General features: G+C 39.0%; 1 protein-coding gene across 1 annotated transcript in view; it reads left to right on the forward strand.

The window, feature by feature from the left end:
* Positions 1-3,906: 3,906 nt before the first annotated feature.
* Positions 3,907-26,942, forward strand: part of DOK6 (docking protein 6) — a 396,863-nt gene continuing 373,827 nt past the window's right edge. The window contains exon 1 of the mRNA XM_027118731.1: positions 3,907-4,212. Coding sequence (XP_026974532.1) covers positions 4,147-4,212 — 66 coding nt within the window. The 5' untranslated portion in view covers positions 3,907-4,146. The remainder of the gene's footprint in view (positions 4,213-26,942) is intronic.

Here is a 26,942-nt window from a genome sequence, read left to right on the forward strand (position 1 = left end):
ACTTCCACATACCATTTATGCATAACAATAACAAGTCATCCCCAAAATTAGCAGATGAAAATAAGTGTGTCTTCTGTTATTTAGAAACAACTAGTAGCAAGTTAGGTGGCTGGTTCAGACTCTGGGTCTCTCTCTCAAAGTGTCAGCCAGGGTAGAGTCCTTAAAGGCTTCACTGAGGAGAATCCATGTGTGAGGGTACTCACAGCTGTTGGAAAGCCTCAGAAGATCTACCTCCAGGCTGATATACATGGGCCTCTCCACAGGATTGCTTCATATTGTGGCAGCTGGCTTCCCCCAGAGCAAGCAATCCAAAAAAGATCACCCAAGAGAGAAGCCACAGTCTTTTATAACCTAATCTAGGAAGCACACTCCATCACATCTGCCATTCTGTTCACTAGAAGTTAGTAAAAAATTCCAAGCCAGACTCAGAAGGAGGATTACATGGGCCATCGTACCAAGAGTTGGGGATCTTTGGGTCCCGGTTTAGAGACTGTGTACTATAGTGATAAAAGTGTGAATAGTATGCAATTTTTTTGGTAAGTAAAATAGAAATAGGAGCACATATGTGTCTTATATAGTCAAAAAGCAGCAATGGAAACATAAACCCAAAACTAATAAAAGTGGTTTCCTAAAAAGAGAAGTAGAAAGCAGAAGGAAGGGACAGAAATCAAAGCTGTATCTGTCAATGCAACTTGTTTGGTAGGTTTGACTCTGGAAATATGTGAGTATTTCACATAATGAAAGCTCAAAAGAAAAGAAGCAGTCCTTAGATATGGAATCTGTCAACATTAATTTGAATTGGAAATATTTGTAAAAACAGAATTTTTCTCTTTTAAAATATATTTCTAAAAGAAAAGTGTTTCATTTCTTGACAACTGAAAAGCTTAGAATCAGTAGCAAAAATAACACCCTAGTAACCAGATTAATGGGAAATGCATTTCCCATTAAAATGAACAAAGGTTCCCAGAAGAAATAATGGATTCCAGGTCCTGAGTTGGAAATGTACAAGATGAGCCCGCGATATCTTGTGAGTGAACACAGCAAAGCTATTAAGGTTCATGGTTTTTTTGTGATAGAAACACAAAAAATGTCTATTGAAACAGTTCCTTTTGGTCAAGGATGGAGCAATTCAAACAGCAAAAAGAATAAGGACTGTGATGGATTGAAATACATCACATATACAAAACTCTATCTTTGATGATATTTTAAAGGGAGCAGAGTTTCCTTTTTGTGTTTGCTAGAACCCATTCAATATTTCTGAAAAATGGTTGATAAAGGTTGAGAATCAAGCATATTCCCTGCCTTTCTTACAAGGAATCTATTTCAGGGCAATCCTGTAGTTTGCAAAGGAAAGTTTTGTTTTGTAAGAAACGAGCTTATAAATGCAGGAATAAAATCAAATTAGAAAATCAAAATGTTGCAATCCATAATGAAACAATGTATCTAAACAATGGTCATCAGGGGCTGCAAAAACGATTAGGTGGAAGGTTGGAGGAGAATTTTGTAATGTATGGATCAGGATAACAACACTTGATTCCTTTCATCAGTGGGATAGTCAGACATTTTGTTTGCTTTGATGTGATTCAGTAGGATATATACAGCACCTCATCAATTATTCTTGAAAACAAAAAGAAGAATGTACTCAAATGTCTAAGTCACATTACTAGTTTGGGGCTTAGGTGACTAAAATAAATTATGCCATGAGAATACAAGCAACCAACCCAGACCTAGAAGAATTTACATGACAAATTTATATTACATAACCTAGTGTTTTCAAGAGGCTAACAAACAATATAAAAAGAGGGGGAGGGTATTTTGTCATAGACACACACACACACACACAAACAAATTGCTATACCAGCAATATAAGAATCAAACAAATATAGGGTAATATTTACATCGTATTAGGGTATTATAAAGACCTACATAAGCATATGAACAAAGGCAAAATCATTCCATAATCTTTAAAAGCCAGAGTTACCAACCTTACCTTATCCTTGGGTATGCCTTAAGATTGTTGCTGAGACAAAATTAATCCCTGACTTCAAACAGCTTACAATCAATTTGTGGAAACTGATTATTATGTAAAGGATGGTGGAAGTTAGTGGTCAGGGAAATTATTGTGGACACAAAACCTATCTTGAAATTGTGCCTCTGAAACTGAACATCTCTGAGCCTCAGTTTCCTCATCTATTAAATAGCCAATATCCTTGGGTTGCAAAGAGGACTGAATTGAATAATGTATTTAAAGTATCAGCAAATCTAAAACAGTCTTCACATGAAGAAAAGAAATAACAGCCATGTAGTGTACGAAATAGTAACAAATGTGTGGGCTGGACCACATGCTCCACGTATTTGGAGAAGGGGAATCACACCAAGTTAACAGGGAGTTTACGCAAGTTTTCTGCAAGTATCAGAATTTGAACTCATTCTGAGTGGCAGCCTAAGGAATCTTGCCATGTGATTGGATATGTCTGCCCCGGCACCTGGCCCTCTGCATGGCGGATATCCAAACAAATGCTTGCTAAATAAATGAATGGATAGGAATAGTGTGCTGTTCAGCCAGGTTAGAGTTGCCGTTGGGTTATATGGGCTCTGCATAGAGACTCTTGCTAATGATGGGACCAAAATCACCTTTGGGGCGTCCATTTGGTACGGTGAGGGGCATGCTACTTTATCCTGCAGGTTTTGATATTTTTCTCGCCTCAATCAAGTAGTTTCCTTTCTCTCTTACTATTGTTATGTTCCCAATAGGGCTAAGAAATTTAAACTGAGAACATGGAAAAATACTGCTCACCAAAATAAGCAGAAATAAACACGATCTTTTGAACTCTTATTAAACATAGACTCTATAAAGAAGTCACTTAGAAAATTTTCAATCATTATACATTATTTTTCTTAATTAGAAACATCCTTACTATGTATTAAATATCCTTCCCTATAGCAAAAATCCATATATTGTCCCCAACCAACATTTAATACTCCCTCATTTTTCCTTGAATCTTATCAAACGGATGTAATTTTTAGATTAAAATTTCTTTACAACAGAGAATAGCCTACTTCTAAATGTCACGCGTTCCTACATAAAGGGGTCAGAGTTCTTCATTGTTTTGTTTTTACGAGTGGAACATTTCCATAAATCATTTGCATCCACCGGTAACTGCTATGGTCTGCATTTCCCCTAGAAGATGAAAAGCCACGAGCCACTTTTAGTCATAGTTAACTAACACGCGGGCATAAATCACTCCACTCCAGCGCTCACGGCTTCTTCGGGAGAGGACGTCGGAGACCGGGGCCTCGCCTGATTGCTCCAGTCTTTCCAGCAGCAGAGGGATTAGACACATGCGCACGATTGGTCTCTTTGTGTGCACCGGGAAGGGCTTGGCGTCGATTTACAGTTCCTAACCTAACGGGGCAAAGACCTGGAGCGCGAGCGTGCGCTTAGGAATAAAAATGCACTGTAAAACACGGCCATTGAAATAAACAATTGCCTAGCTCCCGTTGGCCTTCTTCCCTGGGAGGATCCCCACCGCCCTTTCCCCGGTGTCCAGCTTGGGCGCGGAGATTAAGAGCCCGGGAATGAGGAGCCGTGGCTTCAGGAATCCCGCACCCGGGAGAGCGTGGCTGGCACAGGGAGCCGGGTGGGAGCGGGACCCAGGGCGCGGGTGGCGGGAGGAGCTCCCCGCCCGAGTCGCGAGTGATGGGGCGCGTCTTCCGAGTATCTTCTAGCCCAGCCACCCCGCGGGCCAGGGGGAGGGAGCCGGGCGGCGAATCGGCCCGCCCCCCCCGTTCCGCCCCTCCCCCCCGCGCTGGGGAGCCGCGATGGTGCACTCCGGCCAGCTGTGCGCCGCCGAGTGAGGCGCCAGCCCGTGGGTGCTACCGGGGGCGGCGGCTGCGCGGAGGGGGCGCCAGCAGCAGGCGGCGGCGGGGGGCGAAGGTGAGGACCGGAACGCGGAGGGCGGGCGCTGTTCGCGGCGCCGGGCCGCGTTCCCCGTCCGCGGTCACCCTGCCACCCAGCCTGCGTCCCCGGCGGCGGGAGCTCGGGGGCACCGGGCGGCGGCTGGCGGCGGCCGGCTGGATGCGAGACCTGCGCGGACCCCGTGGCGGACGGCAGCTCTCGACTCGGGGAAGCCGAACGCGCTGGCCATGGCCTCCAACTTTAACGACATAGTCAAGCAGGGCTACGTGAAAATCCGCAGCAGGAAGCTGGGGGTGAGTCGCTCGCTAGGCTTTCTCCTTCCCCTGCGCCCGTTTGGCGCAGCTGGCGATGGGGGGCGGGGCGGGGAGAGGTGACCCACTCGGGGGCAGAGGCAAAGAAGGACCCGGCTCTCCCGCGGACGGCCCGCTTGTTGCTCGGCGGGGCTGGGGGCCCGCACCTGCCTCGGGGGGCTCTGCAGACCCGGCTGAGGGCTCCGGGAGCGCCTGGGTCCCCGTCCTCATGTGCGCGGCGCTGGTTTAGACCCAGACTAAGAAGTCTTGTAGGCGAAAGGGATGGTCAGTTCCGAGATGAATGCGCCCCAGAGGGGGTTTATATTCAGAGCAATCCACAATGCTCTGTTCTCAGGAGTGTGTGCCTTCGGGTACAACTGCTCTGTGTGCAGGACGTGGACACACGCTCTGGTGTGTGTGTGTGTGCGTTTAGAATCACCATTTTCCCCGCTTCCCCAGCCCGCTTCGAAATTCTCTTTTGATGCCTTGCCTGCGCCCCGCGTCCCTGCCAGCGACTGCCGGCGAGTTTCGTGCTCCCTGAGCAGTTGCCCACCGGCAGGCTCCCTGGCCGCGAGTGCGCCCGGACAGGTGGACCGAAGTCCGCGTGCACGCAGGTGTGTGCTCACGGCCGCTGACACGGGAGCGTTCACGACAGAAAAGTTTAGGGAGACCTTCTTTTGGTTTTTTGAAATATGCTCTGCCCGACTTGGGAGAGAAACAGTGTAGACCCCCAAGGGTTTAAAACTTCTCCAGTGACCGGATGAGGAGGTAAGAGGAACGCGTAGACGGCCCTAGAGGACCTGGGAGGTGGGCTGCAGGGAGTGGGAGGGGAGGGCGGGCACCTGGGCCGAGAGACGCCAGAGTGAGCAGACGTGGGGGGACGGTCGGAGCGACGGGCAGAGGTCCCCGCGGGAGCGCGCGCTGGGGGAGTGGGCACCCGAGGCCGGCCTGGGTGGGCCTGTCCAGAACGCGAGGGAAACTCGATCTGGGGGCCAAAGTGCCCGCTTTCCGGATTCCCTGGATGTCCACCTCACGCTACGGAGCTCCGGAATCCTGGGGCAAAGCGGCCTTGAACGAGAACATTCGCTGCCTTCCCTGCTGAATGGATGAATTACTCTAACTTGGAGAGGGAAAGAGAAGGAGGGAGAACTTCGTTATTCTCATTAAAAAGAAAGAAAGAAAGAAAGAAAGAGAAAGAAAATAAATGCTAAACGTATCGTTAGAAAACTAAGGTGGGGTAGAGTCCCTAAAAGAGGAAGGATCACCTCGCACCCAGAAGCCGCTTTGCGCGAGTTGGTGGACACAGGTGTTGGGGGAGGAGGGAGGGGACAGGCAGACTTGCCTTTTTGTGCTGCCCCCGTTGGGTTTCACGTTCGAGATGCAGACTGTACCCCAAGGACACACGGGACCCATTCTCCAACTTCAGCAGACCTGTAGAAGTGGGGAGCACAAACCTGGGTGAGGACAAAGCTCCCCTCGCCCCCGCCTGGCGCCTCGGTGCGCTGCTGCGCGCCCCGCCTGGCGAGAGAGGGCAGACGCGGCGTGCAGACCCTCGGCCGGGTTTCAAGGGCCGCTCCTGGGTAGAAGAATGCGCCTCATTCTTTCCCAGGGAGTGAAGGAAGAACCCTCGTGAAAAGCTGCAGTTGTCCGGCAGGCTGATGGCTTCTCGCGGCCCGGACGTATTGCTCAAATCTGTCACCCTGACAGCCATCGGCCAAGACAGGAGGTGCGGAGCTAGGGCTTGGGGGCGCGGAGGGCGGAGAGGGGGGTAAGAACTGTTCCAGGAACTTGACCTTTGAAGCCCTTTGCTCTCCCACGGGATGCTTGCTCATCATTCTCGCTCTTGCGTCTTCTTGAAATCTCAATTGTGTCTGACACTTCACACGCTATAAGCTAATGGATGATTTAAGTACCCCGGGGAGATGTGCATCTGCTTCCACAGTCACCGTGTACGTGAAAATCAGACTAAGGAACAGAACGCTGAGAACCCCGCCTTGCGCACTTGGCCTTGGAGTCTATAGGATTCCTCCCCCATCAGAGCTTTCCAGGATTTCATATAATTAAAACTGAATTTGCATCTTAATTATAAGATAGGATCCAGGGAAAGAGCACTGACTGTTTCTTGGGTAACTATGGCATTTACAGCCTTTGAAATGCCCTTTTAGAACACCATACACCGTTTCCCCCCTAAAGATGTGTGCAGATGTTTATTTCATTTCCAAAGCATCTCTTTCCACACCCACTGTTTAGAGCTATGCATGTGTAAAGGACAGCCTTCACAGAAAACAATAAAAGCATGTTTACTTCAGAGTTTGATGTTGAAACAGTTTGCATTGTTTTAATATCAAAATATTAAACTAAATTAACCTTGACTATTTTTGAGAATATTATTTATTTTAAAAAACTTTAGCAACTTTTCTATTCAGAATATGCTAGTATTCAGAAGGGTGAATTCCAATGACAGAACTTCACACAGATGATTCTGTGAAGCTTAATAAGTTAAATGGGTCCCGTAAGATAGTAAAACACTAAGTGAATATCATGTGCCTTAAAAATGAAAATGTATAATCATACCCAAAATCATAGGAATTATCTAAGCATTAGATGATAGGAATCAGTTATAGGAATTATCTAAGCATAGTTTTCCTAGTTAATAATACATATTCATAATTTTATGGGCTCAGAACTATGAACTTTTCTAAATAAAAGAATACTTTTAACTCAGAGGATACATAATGGTTCTTTTATGGGTTATGTTCAAAATTAAATTTCACAATAAAAATAATTCTAATTAAATATGCACAGATATTTGACTTAGTATGGGTAGAATGCATGCTTTCAAGAACCAAATTTTATAGTATTCTAAGGGAGAAGAAGGCCTGGTTGTGAGGCCAGTTGTATCAGAGATGAAAATGATGACATGAAAATATATTTTGAGATAAAATATTTAATGTGCCCTTTACTCCTCACAAGTTAGTGCTTATTATTATGCTGAATGAGGGCAGAAAAGCATTTCCTGCCCTCTAGGCAGTGGGGCACCCCTTCCAGAGGTGCTTCCAGGTCAAAGTGTTTGAAAGGGCCCCTGCCCTGTGTCTTTTTACAGAACCTAGTGCTACCTGTTGAGGATAATTCCTTAGCCAAATAGTTGGGTGAAGTAGTAAGTGTTAAACTTTTTTTTTGTTGTTTGCTTTCAAATTTGTCTTGGATCATTAATCAGTTTTTCTTCCATTTAGGAAAATAATTTTGAGAAAAAATAGAATCATCTTCCTGAATTTTACTCTTGTCCTTTAAAAAATATGCTTGTTAAGTCATTATTTATTAATTTATTTTTGGCTGCGTTGGGTCTTCGCTGCAGCACGCGGGCTTTTCTCTAGTTGTGGCGAGTGGGGGCTGCTCTTCATTGCGGTGCGTGGACTTCTCATTGCGGTGACTTCTCATTGCGGAGCACGGGCTCTAGGAGCGCGGGCTTCAGTAGTTGTGGCTCACGGGCTCTAGAGAGCAGGCTCAGTAGTTGTGGCGCAGGGCTTAGTTGCTCCGTGGCATGTGGGATCTTCCCGGACCAGGGATGGAACCCGTGTCCCCAGCATTGACAGGCAGATTCTTAACGACTGCATCACGAGGGAAGTCCCAGTCATTACATTTTTGAAGGTATTAAATCATTAAAAGTATAATGATGACTCTTATAAAGAATCATTTCTTTAAATTCTCTATTAATTTTTCATTATATTACATTACCATTTCTATAAATATATTGTTTTCCTTTTGCAGGATTTAAAAGCGCTTACTGTAGTTTAGTTCTCACCATCTTATCTGCTGCATGATTTATATTATAATTCACAAGATACCATGGTGGCCAGTATTTTTTTTTTTAAGAAAAGAGTACTTAAAAACTCTAATAAATATAAAACAAAGCAAATGCTTTTTGGTCAATATTGTTTATCTCTTAGCCTTTATTATCTATTTTTCTTCTGACCTCTAATAGGTTAAATTTAGTCAGCAAGGCATATATTGCAAAATATCCAACCTGTTCTTGGTTTGCAGATAAACTAAGAACACAATTGCTGAAACTGTTACTAACTTTATATGGGGCTTATTGACTCTATAAATGTAGCAAAAGTAAATGCAGCATTATGCAGTGATATCACCATATCATCACCATCATTGCCACCAGTGTACAAATTCCAGCCTGCAAATAGTCTACAGTAATTCTGCAGTTTGACTGCTTCTAGACTGTCACATCATTGTTTTCAAGGAATTCTATTCAAATACATCATTGTGAATATTCACAGGCACGTTGTGCATAGACAAGTAGTATTTTATGTAGCTTTTTTTTCTAGTTCTTACTCAAAGTTAGCTGAGAGATTGGATTGGTATGTGTGGGTATTGAAGGAGTGTCTCAGGATAGGGTGGTATTACATGTGCAACAAATGGTCAAATCATGGAGCATCTCCTGTTTATCAGGTGGCGTACACTGGGGGTGTGTGTGTGTGTGTGAATATTCCAGAGTCATGTTGTATTAAGTCAAGGTTGTTAACAGTGGATACCTCCTATATCACCACCGCTCATGGTACACTAGGTCAGTAATAATCTCCTTGTCCCCACCTGGCTGTAAGGGAAGCAGGGAAATATAGAGCACAATTTTGGAGTATTTGATGAGCACCAACTTTATGAGCTAATCATCTATTCAGGATTTTCTCTTTTGCATAGTCTCCATTTGTTTTAACAATTATTGTGGATTCATCTATCTCATGCCCTCTCTCCCTCCTTGATTAAAACCTTGAGACACCCCCATACCTGGTTTGATGATTATTTATCTGCTTCTTGTAAACTCTTCTGAATTTTCCTGTCCTTTTACAAACAGCTTTTATCTGATGATGGAAGAGAGTATTTATGAGAGATGTTTTTGAAAATTTATCCCGTTACAGAATCTCCCTCATTAATATGAATGGGAATTTTTGTGGGTGCATTTGCATCGTTTTTGGTCCATAGAGCATTTGAAAATTTCTCTGGTCTCCCAAATCTCTAGAAACTATTTTGTGAAGAGCGATTATATCATGTATGAAATGCATTACCAATTTGCCAAGAATTAGATACAATAAATGTATTTAAGATAAGATATATAAATAACAATAATTCTGACCATTCAAAAGTTCAAAAGAACTTTCAGGATCATTACCTCAGATATGAGTTCTCAATTTAAGTATTTAAGATGTAGAAGTTGTATTGGGTGCCTTTAAATCTTTACCCATTTGTGAATATTGTATATCCTGGGCATTTTGCTTTCTGAAATGGATCCATTATATCCATGGTGATTTATCATTTACCTCTTTCTCATTAAATATGGATTTAGAATGTATAAAAATTTTAATTATTTGAGCTCTCTTTCTCTTTCAGATTTTTATTTATGGTGGCTATTATGTATACGTTTAACATGTGTACATACCACTTATTTCTGTATCTATATATATGTCTGCAAAAATCACTTGTTCTTAGAATTTTAGAGTAGAAAATGGTCTTGTATACCTTCTATTCAATCTCTCTATACTAATTTATTTGCAACCGTATGTTTGTGTATATGACATTTTAGCTATTCTAAATAAATTCTATTATCTGAATTAGTGAGACTTTTTCCTTTTTAAAACATCCCTATGTATGCATATGGACATGCCTGAGTTTCTTTGAATTTTCAAAACTTAAAGCCAAAAGCAAAGACAATAAAAGTAAGCCTAACTGTAAAAACCAAAGCCAGGCATTTTGCTGGCTTTGATAGTAAATGATTATGCCCATGCAATACCTGGGGGAAGCCATTAAATCAGGTGTGAGATATAAGAGTTCACATCTCAGTTTTTGACTTGCTAGGTTTACAGATGACTGCTGTCAAGGTGAACTTTAAAAGCTGGCATTCCCTCAGATAACAAAGATTTTACTCAGTACTCAGGGAAATCTTTTAAAGGACGAAAATAGCGTAATCAAACAGTGGTCAACTATCTTTGTAAGTTTTACATTCCCAATTTCCTTAAAAGTATTTCAGAAGTGCTCGATAATGGTTGACATTGGGGATGAGTATAAAATAACATGAGTATAAAATAACATATGTATTTGAAATCGGTGTCATTGTTTTGAAGTATTTTTATTCTAATGTGTTGTTCTATTTGGGTCATAATAAGCCGTGTGACTACTACTAAGACTATTGAGTATTCCTATCGTTGGTCTGTTTCTGTTTCCATCCACTTCGTTTTAGACACTGTAGAATTTAAAAAGCAAGCAATACAAATAAAACCTACCTGTATTCCCACCATCTACAGATCATCTCTAGATTTTGTAAATTTTGAAGTGCTGGTTTAAAGGAAAAAGTAATTTCTACCAATTGAGACAAACTAATTAAAATAGAGTATACTATAGTTTCTTTGCCTTCAGTTTATAGCTTTTGCTTCATTTTACTCACGGTATTTTCTTTATTCTTCAAGCTCTGGGTAACTTGTCCAGAGAGGCCAAGAATTCTAGGTAGAGAACATTTTCGTTAACTTTCTGCATAAATCTCCATTAGTTTTTTTTTTTTTAACATCTTTATTGGAGTATAATTGCTTTACAATGGTGGCCATTAGTTTTTATTTTAAGATACAGGGCAGGATTATCTTCTGAGTAATTCATTTTTACATTATAACACTATTTCCCACTGAGAATATTGCACCTGTCAGTCAAACTGGATGGAATAAGGAATGATATTTTGTTATGAGCAGAGAACAGCAATTCATTTAATAAAGAAAACTATTTTCATGTTATTTGAAATGAATGGTGGTTGTAATCTTTGAACATGTGCAAAGTGCTTTGCCTGCTATTTTACTGACTCCATTGCATAAAGCTTGGCTTAACAGTAAAATGACTTGGAGGACAAATACAGTGAAGTTTGAGACTTTTAAAAAAAATTGATACAGTGAAGTTTGAGACTTTTTTTAAAAAATTGATTAATTAATTTGTTTTTGGCTGCATTGGGTCTTTGTTGCCGTGCTCAGGCTTCTCTTTGTGGTGGCTTTTCTTGTTGCAGAGCATGGGCTCTAGGCACGTGGGCTTCAGTAGTTGTGGCATGCGGGCTCACTAGTTGTGGCTCATGGGTTCTAGAGCACAAGCTCAGTAGCTCTGGTGCCTGGGCTTAGTTGCTCCATGGCATGATGGGATCTTCCCAGACCAGGACTCAAACCTGTGTCCTCTGCATTGGCAGGCGGATTCTTAACCACTGTGCCACCAGGGAAGCCCTAATTTGAGACTGTATAATAGTAACATAATCATGTTGCATTGGGTGTACCATGCATCTTACAGCTTACAAAGAATTTTCACGTATATTTTATAATTCTCCCAGCATACTTTTGAAAGTATATTTAGTTTTTAACCCCATTTTATACATAAGCTAAAATTTAAAAGAAGTAAAATGAATCAGCCAGGTCTACAGAGACACAGATTGGGTTCGTATGTGTGAGTGCGTATACTCAAATCTAGGTTTTATAACTTCAAGTTCAGTGTTATATCTACTATGAACAGTTTCCACTTTGCAAAATATGTGGACAGGTAGTAACAGCTATGTGTACTATTCGAAGTAAATGTGTTTTCTTTAATTGGTAACATAGTGTAAAGCAAATATTATCATTAACTTAGCCTTAAGCTAACTGTATTGCATATAAAAGTGTGTTTGGCAGGTGGGAGGTGATGGAAATGGGTGAAGGAGGTCAAAAGTACACACTTTCAGTTATTAGATAAATAAGTTCTGAGGATGTAATATATACAGTGGTGACTATAGTTAGCAATACTGTATTGTATATTTGAAAGTTGCTAGAAGGGTAGATCTTAACAGTTCTTATCACAAGAAAAAAATTGCAGCTGTGTGAGGTTATGGATGTTAACTAAACTTATTGTGTTGATCAGTTCACAGTATATACATATCAAATCATTAAGTTGTATACCTTAAACTTATACAAAGTTATATGTCCATTATGTCTCAATAAAGAGGGAAAAAAAGAGCTATGTAATGAAAGAATGTACGCCACAGTAAGGAGGTTCTATACAGATATTTCTCCAGGCCACTTGAATGGCCTTGATTTCATTTTCATTGTACCGTCTAAAACTCAGCTAATCTCTTCTTTTACGAAAGGAAAACAGGCTTCAAAAACCTACAGTGTCCTGGTAGAATTTAAAATGTTTTAAAAATATTTAAATCTATTTATTTTACCATTATCTTTATTTATGAAAAGCCATCTTTTGTTTAAGGTTGTCATATAAAAGCTTATGTTTGAATGAACTAAATGAAAAGTGAGTTTATTTAAAGAAAAACACAAGTAAAAAAATAATAAACATTTACTGGGATCTGGCAAATCAAAAGGTGACATAGTTATGCAGCAAAAAGTGTGATTGTGTTACCCTGTTGCTTTAATATCAGGCAGCACTGAAGTATACCCTGAACTCTGAGAGGCTGGGGTGGGTTGTGTGTTTATTTGTGTGGCTTGCTACTTTTAAGTGGCAGGAGTTGAAATAGGTATACTGAAATGATGTTCCTTTCTTTTCCCTTAGTTTCCTTATTTTTCTAAATTGGCTCTATGCCTTTGTCACCTACATTTGTAAACTTTTATATAAGATGTATTGCATGTGTAAACGTGTAGTTAATTTTCTCCTCATGATTTCTTCTTTGTAAATTTGAAATTACTTTTCCTGACCATTCACTATCCTTTTGAATATGCATGTATGTGTGTTTGTGTGTGTATACGTGTGTACATATGTACACATACATAGATACATGCATATATATAATGTGATATATATGTTATATATTAAATAGAATATGTCTATATCTCCAAATGGTCTGTTAGTCCTCATTCATGCTGAATTGTTATCCTTCCTGACTATGTAGAAGCACCTAGCCCAACTCCAGAAGAAAATGTGCACAAAATGTCTTAGCACACTTTTTAAAATATAAATTGTTACATGTTCACATTATACTTTATTTGGAAAAAATATTTGATATTAGTCTAAAATTGAAATTTAGTGTATCTTTCAAAAACTATAACTTTTAAAGGGTGGCAACCAGTAAGAGAAAATTCTGTATTTATCTCTGTCTACATAACTCTAGTGAAACTTCTCACATACTATTCAAGAAAAAGAACAAAAACATACTTTTGACATATTTGAACTTGCTTAGAAAACTATGCCTTTTCATTTAACTTACTAGGGAAAAGGAATACATCTCTCTGAGTGCTTTAAGGACCCTTGGGGCTATGCTGTAGAAAGGACCCATGTCATTTTACTGATGCTTTTATAAACTTCATTACACTTTGGAATCTTTAAGTATTAGCTATGTAATTCTTCTAAATAAAAGTACATCCAGTGCCAAATCATGATGTTTAGCTATAAGGTACCAAATTTATGTATAAGTATGAAATGTACTCTTCTATACATTTAAAACATAACAACTGTTTAACGCTCCAAAGGCTACTTAACACTCATACTGTTGCATCCTGATATTTTGCATAATTCTCTACATTACTTAGCCCTCTATTAAAAAAAGATTCTCAATATTTGTGAGGGACTGCACGCTGGAGTCCCTGGGATGGGTGTTGAGGTAAAGGGCCAGAATAAAGGAGCTTGCTCTGTCCTGAGAATCCAGGAAGTCACTGATGTGTTTACAGGAAAGGTTAAATGTTCATTCTCAAATCAGCAACATCCCTGAACCTTGGGTGTGTAGAAAGGATTGTAGTCGAGTAGGACTTTTGGCAAGGAGACCAAATAGGAGTGGGTGTTAGTATCCAGAAAAGGCACTGGTAATTCTAGTGGCTAGCTCTGATTGAGAATCACCGATGTAGAAGTATTTTTTCCAGCACTGAGAACAAACAATTCTTCAACCTATTATTGTTTGCATTGAGAAGTCAGCTGTCAGTCATATTGCTACCTTTTGAAAAGGATTAGCCTTTTTTTCCTCAGGCTGCTTGTAACTTTCTCTTTTCCTGGTTTTCAGGAGTTTTGCTATCGTATGTGGAGGTGTAGTTTTTATTCTGTTCATTATTTTGGGGTCTATAGTGCTTCTTAATTCCGTTAGCTTGATATCTTCCTGCAGTTCTAAAAAATTATCCACTATTACTCTTTCACATATCAGTTCTGTCCATTTTTTCTCTTCTTCCTTACTCATATGTTAGATCATTTGTACCATACGTCTGTGCCTTTATACCTTTTCTTTTCCCTATTTTTGTGTCTTGAAGATTCAGGATGGATGTTTTCTACTGAAATTTCTTCCAGTTCACTAATTTTCTATTCAGCTGTGAATAATCTACTGTTAACCCTATTCATTATTATCAATTTAAGTAATTTTTTCAGGTCTAGGATTTTCATTTCATTCTAATTTTTAGAATTTCCTATTAAAAATTCTCAGTTTTTATCCTTGGTAGTCTTCAATGCCTTCAGATAGATGATTTTTGTATTTGTCCAGCATTTCTAATCAACAGCAGAAAGGCTGGCCTAAATTACCTGGTCCACCATTAACAGGAATGGAGCAGTCCCAGCTGGTTGAGTTTTATAGTGATTTCTTTGTGAGAGCTAGAGGCCATGTGGTCCTCTGGAACTCCACTGAGAGCCAAGAGGGTCAGCTGTAGCTCTTCCCTAGTAGTGAGACCCTCTCCCTGTGGGAATTTTGTCTTGAAATGTTTTCAACAGGTTATTTACCTCCACATTAGTACTAGGGTTTGTGATAGTGAAGTTGAAGAAAAATGAAGATATTTAAGTGATAGGACTAACTACAACTTTGCAGGTAGTGTACGTGGGTCTAACCTGCCCCTGTATAAAAATGGAGGGACAACAAGGCAAGGATTCTAAGCCTGCTCTAGGGTTTGACTTAATGAACAAGGCCAAATAGTTCTGCCTGTTAAAGCAATGGTTCTTAGCCCTGGATACACATTGCAATCCTAGGAGAGGGGTTTTGAGTTTGTTTGTTTTAGTATTTACTAAATGCAATGACAAGATCGGCTCCCAGAGAGGCTTATTTAGTTGATCTCTGGGCAGTAGAATTGTTTTTGTTTGTTTGTATTTGTTTGGTTTGGTTTTAATCTACCCAAGTGATTCTAGCATAAGTGAAGTACTTTTCACCAGAAAATAATTTCAAAGCAAGTTGTTTATCACTATATATTACCACAGAACCCTACTGAACTAGGATAAATAGTTTATAATATACCTCAAGAAGTAGCTAAACCAATTAACAATACAGTTCAGACATCCATCATTTATTTTTTTCACCCAGCATTTGAATGTTCTTCCAACTATTTGGAGAATAATCCCACATTATGGATGTTGAAGATAGCAAATAATGGCTCACATTGTAGAAGATAAAATACCAAAAATATTATTTCCTCATCTTCCTTGCTACTAGGGTATGAGAAATGAGCCAGTATTGCCAATTACATGTCTAGACATTGAGTTATTGATGCAAGAGGCAACCCAGTGGAGAAGTCTTCACAGGGCACGCAGAATAGTCCTTTCTCCTGGATTAATTTATTGATGCAAAAGTAGAAGCAATGCAAACTGTCCAAAAGCAATAGCTTCATCAAGAAACTTTAATTTAATGGGTCACTTATGGTTTCTTAGTCTTGAACCTGGTTCTCCAGCCTCTATTCCTGATTTGAGGTAATGAAAAATTGAATAAATGTTTTTCCATCTAAGTCAGCCATTGTCAGCTTTGATTACAACTAATAGCAACTAATACATCCAATGGATAAAATGGCATTATTGGAAGTGATGCAATTAAATTTTAAAATATACTAAAATCCTATGTATACTAAATATATACTAAAATAACTAATTTTTAGAGTAATGGTTATTAAACAATTGTCCTTAACAATATGTAGACACTAGAATTCATTTTCTGTTGTGGTCACTCCTAATGTGGACGTATAGAGCATAGTTAGTGAATTACTCTGTTCACCCATGGAGAAGTTTAGGAGCTTTAATGGAAGCATACATTCAGACCCTATATAATTATGAAAAAGTTTGTTCTAGAAGAGGAACCCACACAAATGTACACAACACATTTTTGACAAAGGTGCAGAAACAATTCAGTGAAGAAAGGATATCTTTCAAATAAATGTTCTGGGAGCAATTGGACATCCATAGGCAAAATGAATGAATCTCAACATAAACCTCACACCTTATAGCTCAAAATAGATTAGCGATTTAAATGTTAAAAGTAAAACTTGATAACTTCATAAAAATGAAAAACTTTTGCTTTATGAAAGAGCCTCTGAAGAGGATTTAAAGAAAGCTATTGCGGGAGGGGAGATTATTTACGAGCTACATGTCTCTAACAGAGAACTTGAATAAAAAACTCTTAAAATGCTGCAGTTAAATTTAAAAAACAATAATCCAGTTAGAAAATGGGCAAAAAAATGAACTGATCCTTCGCAAAAGTTGATATGCAGATGGAAAATAAGCACATGAACAGATGTTCAACATTATTAGCCACTAGTGAGATGCAAATTAAAACCACCATGAGTTATCAGTAAACACCTATTGGAAAGGCTAAAATGAAAACCTGTGACAACAGCAAATACTGGCAAGAGGCAGGAAACCTGGATCACTCATACGTTGCTGTTGGGAATGTGACATGGTTTAGACACTCGTGAAAACAATGTGGCAGTTTCTTAATTAAACTAATTATGCAGTGGCCATACGATCGTCAGCGGTACCATCCACTGGACATCGATCCCAGAGAAATTAAAACTTTTGTTCACAGGGAAACCATACACAAATGTTTGTAGCAGATTTATTTGAAATATCCCCAAACTGAAAACAAACCAGATGTCCATCATTGGGTGAGTGGTTAAACTGTAGGACATCCACATCATGTAATACTACTCAGCAATAAAAAGGATTAAACAACTGATAATCCCCAAAGATGAATCTTGAGAGAATTATGTTGAGTGAGTGAAAAAAAAATCCCAAAATGTTATAAACTGTGTGATTTCATTTATATAACATTCTTGAGATACAAAATTATAGAAGTGAAGAATAGATTTGTCGTAGCCAGAGGTTATAGACAGGGGAGAGCAAGTGGAGTTTGTGTGTGGATAGGGTGATAAAAGGGCAATGTGAGGGATCTTTGTGGTGATGGGGATATTTTGTATCTTGACCGTATTAATTGACATCCTGGTTGTAATAGTGGACTATATAAGATGTTCCCATAGAGAAAATTGAGTAAAGAGAATGCAGGGTCACTCTGTATTATTTTTCATAACTGCACGTGGAACTACAATTATCTCAAAAATGTTTAATTAAAAAATGTAAGCGGGGGGCTTCCCTGGTGGCGCAGTGGTTGAGGGTCCGCCTGCCGATGCAGGGGACACGGGTTCGTGCCCCGGTCCGGGAAGATCCCACATGCCGCGAAGCGGCTGGGCCCGTGAGCCATGGCCGCTGGGCCTGCGCGTCCGGAGCCTGTGCTCCGCAGCGGGAGAGGCCGCAGCGGTGAGAGGCCTGCGTACCGCAAAAAAAAAAAAAAAAAAAAAGTAAGCGGGGCATCAAAATGTAGCCCCATTTTACAAATGTGATACCTCTGAGCCTCACTTTTCTTATTTGTAAAATGAGGATAAGAATACCAACCTCATAGTACTTTGTTAACGTTAAATAACTGTAGTTTACAAGATCTGAAACAGACCTTGGTCTATGATGCTCAAAGTCCTTGACAGAGCTACTGAAAGTGTATCCCTTTGAAAAGGAATATGCATCTTTGCAGCCCTTTTGAATTGGGGTCCCATAAGCCAAGAAAGCCTTATGTGAGTAATGCTTCAGTGACCATGGGAGTGTAGATAACTCTACCAGAATCCTGATTTTAATTTCTTTGAATATGTACTGAGAAGTGAAACTGCTGGATCCTATGTAGTTCTGTGTTTAATTTTTTGAGGAACCTCCATACTGTTTTCCATAGTGGCTGCACTGACTCCCCTGCCCACCAAAGTGCACTGAGTTCCCTTTTTTCCACATCTTTGCCAACACTTGTTATCTCTTGCCTTTCTGATGTTAGCCATTCGAACAGGTGTGAGGTGATGTCTCACTGGGGCTTTGATTTGCACTTCCCTGATGATTAGTGATGTTGAGCACCTTTTCCTGTACCTGTTGGCCATCTGTATGTCTTCTTTGGAAAATATCTATTTAAGTCCTCTGCCCATTTCTAAGAGTGTTGTTGGTTTTTTTTGCTGTTGAGGTGTATAAATTGTTTAAATATTTTCGTTATTGACTCCTTATCGGATACATGATTGGCAAATATTTTCTCCCATTTCATAGGTTGCCTTTTTATTTTGTGGATGGTTTCTTTTGCTGTGCAGAAGTTTTTTTAGTTTGAAAATATAAATGTTGATTATTTTGCAGTTGCACATTAGTGTTCTCTGTGAAATGAGGTTTATTTTATATCAGCTATATTTGCCCACAAGACACCTTAATTACTAGGAGCCAAGCGGCTTGAACACTCCATTGACTCTGGAGACAAACAGCAGTGCAAACTTCTCTACCTTTGCTTTTGAGCTCAAAGTGAGCCACCTTGTCCAAATTTTAGAAAATGTCATTACTGAGAAGATAAAGTTCAGCAACAATTCAATGAAATTTCATTTTGTATCTCCAGTAAGAGATCACTTGGCTACATTCCCATCCAAAAAGTGCCATTATCTGTTTTGATTCTCAAGGTGATACCTAGTTGCAGCTCCTTTTTAAATGATAATAAAACTGCCCAGAATACAAAATAAATGAAGTCCCAAATACAGCCTCTAGGAATACGTTTCAGTTATTATGCTCTCTGATGACAGGTTAATTTCAGTACCTGGATAGAAAGTGAAGGGGGAACCGAAAAATTGCTTTTAAAAAATAGCTTAACACCTGAGGCATTTGGGTATCTGACTCATTTAGGATTCAGAATCAGTGGTGAAGGAAATAATCATTTTGCTACGCAATTAGAATCTGTAACATATTTGGTACGTTTTTCAATTAAAAATATCAAGACTATGTTACTGTATATTAACATTAAGGGTATATTAATATGAAATATTAGTATTAATTAAGGGTATATTAATATGAAATATATCAAGATGAAGCAGTAAAAGGAAGGAAAAGGAAAATTAGCATCAATACCTGCAAGTCTAGTATGTACTATGCACAGGGGGTACAGCAATGGGTAAGAACCAATGTCAGACTAGCTTAACCTGGCACAAAAGCGGGCAGTCAATAAATCTTTGCTGAATTGTTGAATCAGTTTATATTCAGAACTGCACTATCAGGGTTTTGATTGACACATAGAGGAGGGCACTGTTGTCTTGGAGGCACTTTGTAATTTACCTCTTCATAATTAGCTTTAGCATTATCAACTGAATTGCAATGCAAAGGCTATAATAGGCGATATATCAGCTAGAAAATGTCTTAATATCTTACCTAGGGCTTCCCTGGTGGCGCAGTGGTTGAGAGTCCGCCTGCCGATGCAGGGGACACGGGTTCGTGCCCTGGTCTGGGAAGATCCCACATGCCGCGGAGCGGCTGGGCCCGTGAGCCATGGCCGCTGAGCCTGCGCGTCCGGAGCCTGTGCTCTGCAACGGGAGAGGCCGCAGAAGTGAGAGGCCCGCGTACCGCAAAAAAAAAAAAAAAGCTTACCTAAAGATGTTATTCAATTTATAATACTTTTTAACTTCACCTCAAGACACTTTCTGAAAATTCTTTGAGAAAGCACTAAAATTTAGCTTCCCTAAGAACACACCATGCAACAACAAAAACCCCCAAAGTGCATTTGTTTTGCATAAGTTTTGTTTAAAGGCTACCTAAATTTTTTAAATTAATTTTTATTGGAGAATGGTTGCTTTATAATGTTGTGGTATACACCAGTGCACAACAAAATGAATCAGCCATACACATACAGATATTCCCTCCCTCTTGGACTTCCCTCCCATTTAGGTTACCACAGTGCATTAGGGAGTTCTCTGTGCTATATGGTATGTTCCCAACAGTTGTCTACTTTATACATAGTATCAATAATGTATATGTGTCAATCCTAGTCTCCCAATTCCTGCCACCCCACATCTTTCCCCCTTGGTATCCATACATTTGTTCTCCACATCTGTGTCTCTATTTCTGTAACGGCTACCTAATTAAAAAAAAAAAATAAGTTCTATAACATTAGATGTATTTCTTGTGTTGTATTTGTTTCAGTTGCTATTTTGACTGTTTACGTATATATTTATTTTTAATATTGGTTTTGAAATTTCAAATAGTATATGAATTAGAACCTTATGATAACTGTTTTTGAGCAAGAGGAATTTTCTATTAAGAGTCATACCAACAACTTGGTTTTGTTTTTGGCGGTACGCGGGCCTCTCACCGCTGTGGCCTCTCCCGTTGCGGAGCACAGGCTCCGGATGCGCAGGCTCAGCGGCCATGATTCACGGGCCCAGCCACTCCACGGCATGTGGGATCTTCCCAGACCGGGGCACGAACTCGTGTCCCCTGCATCAGCAGGCGGACTCTCAACCACTGCACCACCAGGGAAGCCCAGTTCCCCCCCCTTTAAAATAGCACCTTCTTCAGTGGGTAGGTCAGATATCATCTTTATTTTACAGAGGAAGACTGTGATTTTTAAGGGAGGTAAGATAACACTGAGTCTGAAGGCTTCATTCTTTTACACTCATTTCTAGTTTCTTCTCAGAATACCTGTGCTAACTACTGCACACATTTTGATGACAATGTATTTCACTCTTACCCCAGTAGAGGCTGCCCTCTGATATGGCATCCTTGACTAGGACATGGTATACTTTTTCTTAATAACCTATTTTATGTAGGTTTCCTCCCAATATAGATTGGAGCCATTTAATATCTCTGTTGTAGTGCTTTGTCTCTGCTGTGTCTCAATTCTTAATCTCAAAGATAATGTCACCAGTGGGTCCTCAGAGCTCTTTGACACTTTCCCTTTGCTGCGTGTAATCTGCCGGCCTTGAAACCTAGGTCCATGCGTCGCTTTAAATGTGTTTGAGAATTATGAAATTTTCTCACTTGTCTTTATTTTTAAACATGAAAACCATTACCAAAATAGTCCTATATGCAAAAGTGTAATTCTGAAATGTCTTCTTCCATCTCATTGATGTTGACTTTTATGATATGTGATTTTATGGCTTCGATGGAGCTGATGGCTATCCCTCTTCTAGCAATGACTACATTCTTTTTGTCTCTGAAACGACTCTCCACAAACCTCTGCTTCAGGAAAACTCAGTATTTCAGATTATTCACACGATTTAAGCCTCAACTCAAAGAGTTCCAAGCTTCAAGCATTAGCACAGTATAGTGGGGAGGAAAAGCTCTGGAAAGAAAGAGCTTCAGTTGACTCCACTGACTTTCCAACTCTGTACCTCATCTGTAAATAGAGTGTCACATGCCAAAAGGCTATTCCATAGGTTACTGTAAGCTGTAAATAAGATAAAATATTCAAAGTGCAGGAACATGGTAGACCGCACGACTTTTACCTATTGATAGTGGTATTTCTAAACAACAGACACGGACTTGACTAGCCACAGTGAAGCAGGATCACCATTTTGGAGTATTTTATATATTTCACCCCTTTGGGACAGTACCTCTTTCTTTGCTTTAGGCAACACGCTTCACTGGGTTTTATGTTTGACGCAAAGTGGGAACATGGCAGGATTTTAATCCAGAGCAATTACTTGATTAAAGGTGTTTTAGACATTTTAGTCTGGCAAAATGATGTGCATGGATTGATGTAAGTGAAGGCATGGTGACCAGAGTGAAGTTGGCTAGGGTTGATCACGCCTTGGCCACACCTGCATCGGGGCTGCCATGCTTCCTCACCTGGAGTGCTGGGGCTCCTGGGCTGTGCTTGACTAGCTCTTCTCTGTTATTTGATGTTTTTTTTTCGACCGTCACTTCGTTTCAGCTAATAGAAGCACATAGTATCACCTAGGAAGCCCTCCACTTCTGGGCCTTCCATGGTATACACCTTACCAATTTCCAGCCCTAAATGCACGTGCTCTGTTTCTAATAGCTGGTGTCACGTCTGTGTGGAAGGCGAGGAATCCCTACATTTGTGCGTCCTTCTGCCTTTTCAGCTGCATCTTTCACTGGCTTCCTCCCCTCCTCCTGCCCTCCCCGTGCCCACCACTGCAAGACTCCTCTTGATGGTCTGTTTCTTAAACTCTTACCTCTTTTTCTTAGAATCCTTTTTCAGTCCTGAGCCCTACAGTTTTATTCCTACTTCTCAAAAGATTTATCTAAAGTAGATATTTTAATCTCACTTCCAATCTCCAGATTGGCATATGCCCAAATGTTTATGAAAGCTTTCCTTCTTAATACCCATAGTGCACCCCAATGCAACGAGGCTAAACAGAGCACTTCATCACATATAAACATATATAAGTAGATATTTCTATTAACACTACCAGTCATTTCAAAATGACTACCACATCTTAGAGACCATACTGGCTCTTCCCTTTCTCTGATTCACTACAGACAACCAAATGCCGTATCTTATTGGTGCTGCCTGCAAATGTCTTTGTCCTCTGTGGTCTCTTTCCAGTTGAAATTCTGCTTCTATAACTTCAGGCTCACATGTTGGTGGGATTTTCCAACAGTTCTTTTTACTGCCAGCTCGATTACCCTTGTACTTCTGCCAGATTAATTTTCCTAAATTTCAGCTTGAAACATATAATTCCCCCTCTTAAATTTTCCCATGGTTTCTCATTACCTAGAGTAATAATTAAAACTAAAACTTGTAATTCAAAGCTATCGACACTATCTACCATTGTTTCATTTAGGTTTTTTTAATTACATAATATTTCAAACATACTGGAAATTATATAGAATCGTATTACAAACTGCCACATACAGACTACCCATATTTTACTAATCTTACCACAGTAACACACTGAACAATTGTACTCAGTATTTATCTATGTTACTACATATATCCAGTTTGTTCATTTCAATGGCTGTATTGTCCTGTACTACATAAATAAACTATACTTCTTCTGTTAATGGACATCAATGAGGTTTTTCTATTTTTGTTATTATAAACTATACTTCAACAGATACACTTATATAATTCTCTTGATCCTATGTATCCAAGTTTCTCCAAGGTATGTGGTTAGAATTAGAATTGTAGTTTTTAAAATACGTGCATTTTCACTTTACTAGGTGTTTTCAGATTGCTCACAAGTAATTGTTCCAGTTGTTCCAATGAAATGGGAGAACTTATATCACATCCTTAGAAGCAATTGATATTGCCATATTTCTTTAAGTTATGAAACATTTCAAGCAGAGAACGTAAAACTGTCTTAAAAATAACATTTTGCTATATTTACTTCACTTTTTAAAAACAAATAAAATGGGTAAAGTTGAAGCCCCAACACAGTAACTTCAGAAGTAAACTTACGTTTATAATTCTATGCATAGTTTTTCTATATTTATTATATTTTTATATTTATTTTAGTAATATGTGCTGTTGCTTTGCATAGTTTCAGCTTTATATAACTGGAATCATACACTTTGTAACTTCCTGAAACATACTTGACTTTGCTCAAGATTATGTTTTTTGAGATTTAATCATTTTGATGGAGTTTCTGTTTATTCATTTTATTCTGTACACTATTCCTTGGTATAAGTACTCCACAGTTTGTATTTCCTAGTGCAATGTGCAGGAGTTTTTTGTTTGTTTTTAGGTTATATGCCTAGAGGTGGATTTTCTGGGCATATGTTGGCACAGACTAGATATCGCCAAATCGTTTCCCAGATGGTATAGCCAAGTGCACTCTCCCCTGAATTTAAGTCCCTTTTACTCTGCTTCCTCACCAACGTCTTATATTTTCAGATGAGACTTTTTCCTTCCTTGGATAAATGGGTGTGTGAAAGTTATATTTCTCTACAGTTTGAACACGTTTTCATATGTTTGTTGATCAATGGATTTTCCTGGTTTATAAATTCTCTCTTCAGTTCCACTGCCTATTTTTCTATGTGATATTTTTTCTTAATGGTTCATAGGTGTTCTCTCTGTATTTTGAAGACGATTCTTATGCAGTTAATAAACTTTACAATTATCTTCTTTCATGTTATGGCTTGCCTTTAAATTTGCTTATGGTCTCCTGTGTCTTACTGATACTTTAAATTTTAATGAAATCAAACTTATTCTCTTTATGGCTTATACCTTTTGTGTCTTATTTAAGAAGTTACTCCACACGGTAGTATAAAACTGCTATTTTTCTGTTTTAGTCGGTTGCTTTCATGCATTTATTTATACACTTAGATCTTTAATCAACCTGTAATTAATCCGCATTTTAGGATTTACATTTGTAATCTTATTTGTTTCTCTATGGAGAGCCAATTTTTTCACCTTCATTTATTAAGTATTCTTACCCATGAGCTTGTGAAACAGATCCAATTTTTCATGTTTTCATATATTTCCAACATTTTGTTGTATTTACTCTTAATGTACTTTAAAGTTTTTATTGTCATTTTGAATGAAATCTTTTAAAATTAGATTTTCTAATTGGTTGATACTGATTTATAGGAAAGCTATTGTTTTTGCATAACTTGTATCTAACTGAATGTTGAATATATTGATGTCTTGCTCTGTGCAGTCACTGTGTAGGTGCTCAGGATACATCAAAGCAAAGAGCATGAACCTTGCCTTCAAGGAGCACGTCTCATAAGGGGGTCAAAAAATTAAACACACAGTTGCCATGCAGAGTTATACGTGCCTTTTGCAAGGGAAGATGGTGAGATTAGTAGGAGGGGACTTTGCCATTGAGAACCAAGAAGGCACCAGGATGGAGGTGACTGAGTTTGTTCTGATGGATGAGGCAGGCTCATTAAGTGGGTGTGGAGGAAGGATTGGGTGATGGGGTAACCTGGGCAGGGCAGAGGTCATGGAATATCTGCGTTTGTGAACCATAAGTACCCCAAAACCGCTTGTGTGTAAAGTGTGCCAGAGTAGAGTCAGATTTTAGAAGACATTTAAAGTTATAGGAAGTTACAACCCTGATGTGTATTCATTGGGATTTTAGAAGAGGAGTTTTAAGCAGGGGAGTAATACAGTAATATTTGTGCATTTGAGGTGTGGGTTGGCATGGTCAAGATTGGAAGTGGGGATGCTATATAGAAATTAAGCCCAAAAATGCAAGAAAGAGCCAGTATAGGCAGCAAAAATAGAGAAGGGCATTGCTGTCATAGTGCCTTTTGTGTATTGTAAAATGGGTGAATTTTCCCACTTCTGGCCTCTTGATTGTATATACTTACTGTATATAATATGATATATAGTATTTGTTCTGCTGTCACTATCATGGCTTGTCACAGTGCTACCTGTCTTTAAGACCATTTAAAAAGTCACCTCATTTACAAAGCTTTTCCCATAATTTCTAAGCAATACATGGTTTTCCACCTCCATTTTTCAGTTATTTCAAGTGCTTTGCTTGTACCTTTTATGTACTTTTTTCCTGCTTTTCACTTTATTTGTTCATGAAATTAATTTTTCAATTATCTCACAATCACATTTATTTCGTAAGGTCTTTAAAATGTAAGAAAATTTGTATTTATTTTACAGTATTTTATTTTATTCATTGAATTATCATTAATGCAATTTCTTATTTTTAAACAAGAATTTTTAAAAATTGCAGTTCTTCAAGCAATTTCTAATCAGATACAAAGTGATTCTGATTTAAAAAGTTGAAAAACTGTTTCCGTATTAAAATGAAAGAAATCACATAAAATGTTAAGGGGGATAGACAATCAGAAAATTAAGTTAAACTGTTAAACATACACTTAATTTTCTGATTGTGTCCCCCTTGATTTTATGTCTCTGTCTGTATACTAAGGCATTGGGCAAGGCTATCTTTAAGATCATTTTAGCTTTAGCACACCATAGCTAGATACATATATTTATCTTTTTTTATTTTTGGAGAAATTCTTCCCTGACCTACTATCACAAAGATATTCTTGTACATTTTATTCTAACTGTTCCAAATTTTAATTTTCATATGTAGGTTTTTCAGTTCACCTGAAATAATTCTTGGTTAGTGTGAGATAATGATCAGATTTATGTTTGTAAAAGTTCAGCCAATTTTCTCATCACTATTTGTTAAATAGTCTGTCCTTTTCCATTCAGGTTCAATGCTACTTTTTTCATAGATCAAGTTTCTATATATGTGTGGGTGGTACCTGGGCTCTCTGTTCTGTCCCATTGTGTATTTGTGTGTAATGAGCCTAGAAAGCCCTCTTCACCTACAACTACTTTACACTTCCTTTGCAAAGTTTTCTAGGATCTTTTAATCCTTTATTTTGTCATTTGCATTTTGGGATCTGTTATTAAGTTGCATCAAAAACTTCGCTGAGAATTTAATTCATTTCATTAATTCATTTATTAATTCATTCATTTAATTCATTCATTAATTCATTTCATTGACTTTTAATATTGGAAATGCAATTATAAATGACTTTTAGACATTGTGTTTCAATGCCTTAATGTTACAAATATGGAAATGGGAGCCCAAAGGAGTACATTCAGATTACCTGTAAAAACCATTTTGAGTCTAAATTTCTATGAGAAAATGTAAATGACTCAAATTTGGACCATTTACTGAACACTATAGATCATGTCTATACCATTAAAAAGTAATAAAGTGGAGGGAACTGATCCCTGTAAGCCTCAGGAGGACAGGAACCTTGCCTCTCTTGCCCATCCCCAT

The sequence above is a fragment of the Aethalodelphis obliquidens genome, unplaced genomic scaffold, assembly GCF_003676395.1.
Source record: "Aethalodelphis obliquidens isolate GAN/ISIS:26980383/991018 unplaced genomic scaffold, ASM367639v1 scaffold19, whole genome shotgun sequence".
NCBI lineage: Eukaryota > Metazoa > Chordata > Mammalia > Artiodactyla > Delphinidae > Aethalodelphis > Aethalodelphis obliquidens.